The following is a 2806-nucleotide window of genomic DNA, read 5'->3' as shown; positions in this document are numbered from 1 at the left end:
ATAAAATACACGAAAAAAGGAGCCCATTACTTTATGTTGTATTATTTCATGATGAGCTGGTTGTGTCGTCAATAAAGTCAATGACTATCGGTAATACCAATATTTAAAACATGGGTAATACTAAAATATGAATGACACTGACAGCTAGTGGTTACATGTAAAATATCAGGTCACTTGTTACCGTGTAAAATATTATACTCAAAAACAAAAGTTGAGTTAGCAAGGAAGTATACAAAGGTGTCGCCTCACATGAGAAAAGTAGGAACTTCTCTGCCTTTTGCTTATTCAATCTCTTAACTACACCCAACAAAAATCAAACCAATCTCAAACTCACTATGGACCAACAAACTCAGAGAGTAAAGATTCCCTGCAATCATATGTTAAGATACATAGACTTGGAGTTTGCCGTAGATCCTCAACACTGGATATACAGAAGCCCATCACACAATTGCGATGGATGTGGTATAGCATCTGGTTACGGCTATTACTGTTCAAGATGCCAGTTTGGAGCGCATGCAGAATGCATCGACGGCCTAGACATCATCACCCACCCGAGTCACTCCAAACATCCTCTCAAGAATGTCCTAACTAAGACAGTTGACTATACAGATAGTAGATGCCATTTTTGTAGAAGAGTACTTGGTGAGCGGATGTATCATTGTTCCACATGTAACTTCAGCATAGATATGGATTGTTGGATTATACAGCCACCCCTTACTATCTACCAACCAAAGAGCCACAACCATACATTCACCCTCATGCCGGTAAGAAATTCCTTCACTTGTAATGGGTGTGGGATAGTTGGTGATCGTAATCCTTACATTTGTATTGAATGTGGATTCATGCTTCACAAAGATTGTATTGATTTGCCCCGAGTCATAAATATTAATCGTCATGAACACCGCATTTCTCGCACTTATCATCTTGGACATGGTGATTGGCAATGTGGAGTTTGTCGCAAAAAGATGGATTGGACCTGTGGAGCTTTCTCTTGCAAGAAGTGTCCTAGTTATGCTGTTCATTCAAAGTGTGCGATAAGGAACGATGTGTGGGATGAAAAAGAACTCGAAGATGAGCCTGAAGAAAAAGAAATTCGGTATACGTACCAGGTAATAAATGAAAAAGAAATCAAACATTGTAGCCATCGACATAATCTAAGACTTAGGGATGATAACGCTGCCGAGTATGAAGAGATGTTGTGTGAAGCTTGCATCGCTCCAATCAGTTCTGATCCATTCTTCAAATGTGTGCAATGCGAGTTCTTCCTTCATAAAGTATGTGCAATTCTTTCTTATAAGAAACGACATATCCTGCACAAACACAGGCTTTCACTAGAAACTGGTTCTTCGTTTATGGCTAGGGAGTATTTCAAGTGTACCTACTGTCGTCAGTTTTTTGATGGGTTCATGCACTATTGTGAGTCTTTTTGTAATCTTGAATTAGATCTGCGGTGTGCGAACATTTCTGAGCCTTTTCACCATGAACTGCACCCCCATCCCTTATACCGCACTTCGACAGAGCCTAAGACTTGTGGAGGATGTGGTAAAGATTCAGAGTATGTCTTATGCTGTATTGTTTGTGAGTTCGCTTTAGGCATGGAATGTGCCACTTTACCAAGAAAAGTGAAACACAGATGCGACGATCACGTTTTATCGTTGCATCATGGTGCTGGAAACTCAAAAGGTCAATTGTGGTGTGATATTTGTGAAGGAAAGACAGATCCAAGCGTATGGTTTTATGGATGTGATGAATGTGGGGTCACTCTCCATATCAAGTGTGTACTTGGAGACATGTATTACTTCAAAGCAGGGAGAAAATACCGCAGAGGTGAACTAGTTCCCAACGATGGTATGACTAGACCATTCTGCACGGTTTGTAAGATGCGTTGCATGTTCCCTTTCTTTCTTAAGAGTATTGCTTCAGATTCAACTGTTGTATACGCTTGTTCAATGGAGTGTACAGAAAACTCCTGGTACTTTCGATGGCTGTGAGGAAGATGGTGAGGATGTCAATGATGACGAGTATGAGAATGACATTAAGGATGAAGATGACGATGCCGATAAAGATGTCAGATGAAAATGTCTAAAACGCTCACAAGGCAAAGAAAATGGCCAAGAAGGGAAATCCACTAAAATCCTATTTTCAGGAAAGAGGAGTTTTGAGGCAGCCGTACGAGGAATCTGATAAACTATTTTTTCTGTTACTATGAAATTTGTTACAACAACCTTGTCCTTTGAGACAATAAACTTGTTACTGCAGAAAACTTCTCTGTAAAATTGTTTGCTTGTAATGTGAAAAAAACTCATATATTTTGAATTATGTTAACTTTTTCTATTTAGTCTTGAGTACTTCTTGTCCATGCATATATATATTTGGATTGTGACATTTATCCTCCTCCATCTCATGCTTAGTCACTATAAAAGCTGGCTAAATTTCTTGATTTTTTTCAATTTTATCTATTTAACTAGGTGTTTGATATGCACCTTGTGCGTGCATAGAAATTTCAATGTTAAAAACTGAAAAAAAATTAAACAACTATTTTTAAGACATATACGATAAAATTAAATAAATTCAAAAAGTAAACACCATCCAAAACTAAAGACTACAATGTTTATAAGTGTATTGAACTCATAAACCAATTGAACTAAGACAAAAACGAATTCATCGTCTCCACATAATTGTTTTTCATCTTCTTCTTTTTTATTTTTATTTATCTTTTAGTTTTTCTTCTTTATAGTATTTTCCTTGTATTTCTTAATCATATTTCATCGTTATCTCTTTTTTTTTCTCACGTCTTCTTTTTAAT

The 2806-nt window shown here is 37.1% G+C and overlaps 1 protein-coding gene across 1 annotated transcript; it reads left to right on the top strand.

Moving 5' to 3' along the window:
- The first annotated feature begins 335 nt into the window (after positions 1 to 335).
- Positions 336 to 1991, top strand: LOC18014268. Its single transcript, XM_024154560.1, has 2 exons — positions 336 to 804; positions 856 to 1991. The coding sequence occupies exons 1-2, from the start codon at positions 336 to 338 to the stop codon at positions 1989 to 1991; spliced, it is 1605 nt and encodes a 534-aa protein (XP_024010328.1).
- The last annotated feature ends 815 nt before the right edge of the window (positions 1992 to 2806 follow it).

Source organism: Eutrema salsugineum, unplaced genomic scaffold (assembly GCF_000478725.1).
Source record: "Eutrema salsugineum unplaced genomic scaffold, Eutsalg1_0 scaffold_3, whole genome shotgun sequence".
NCBI lineage: Eukaryota > Viridiplantae > Streptophyta > Magnoliopsida > Brassicales > Brassicaceae > Eutrema > Eutrema salsugineum.
Note: the sequence above shows the minus strand (reverse complement) of the source record. Positions and strands in the feature narration are given on the sequence as shown.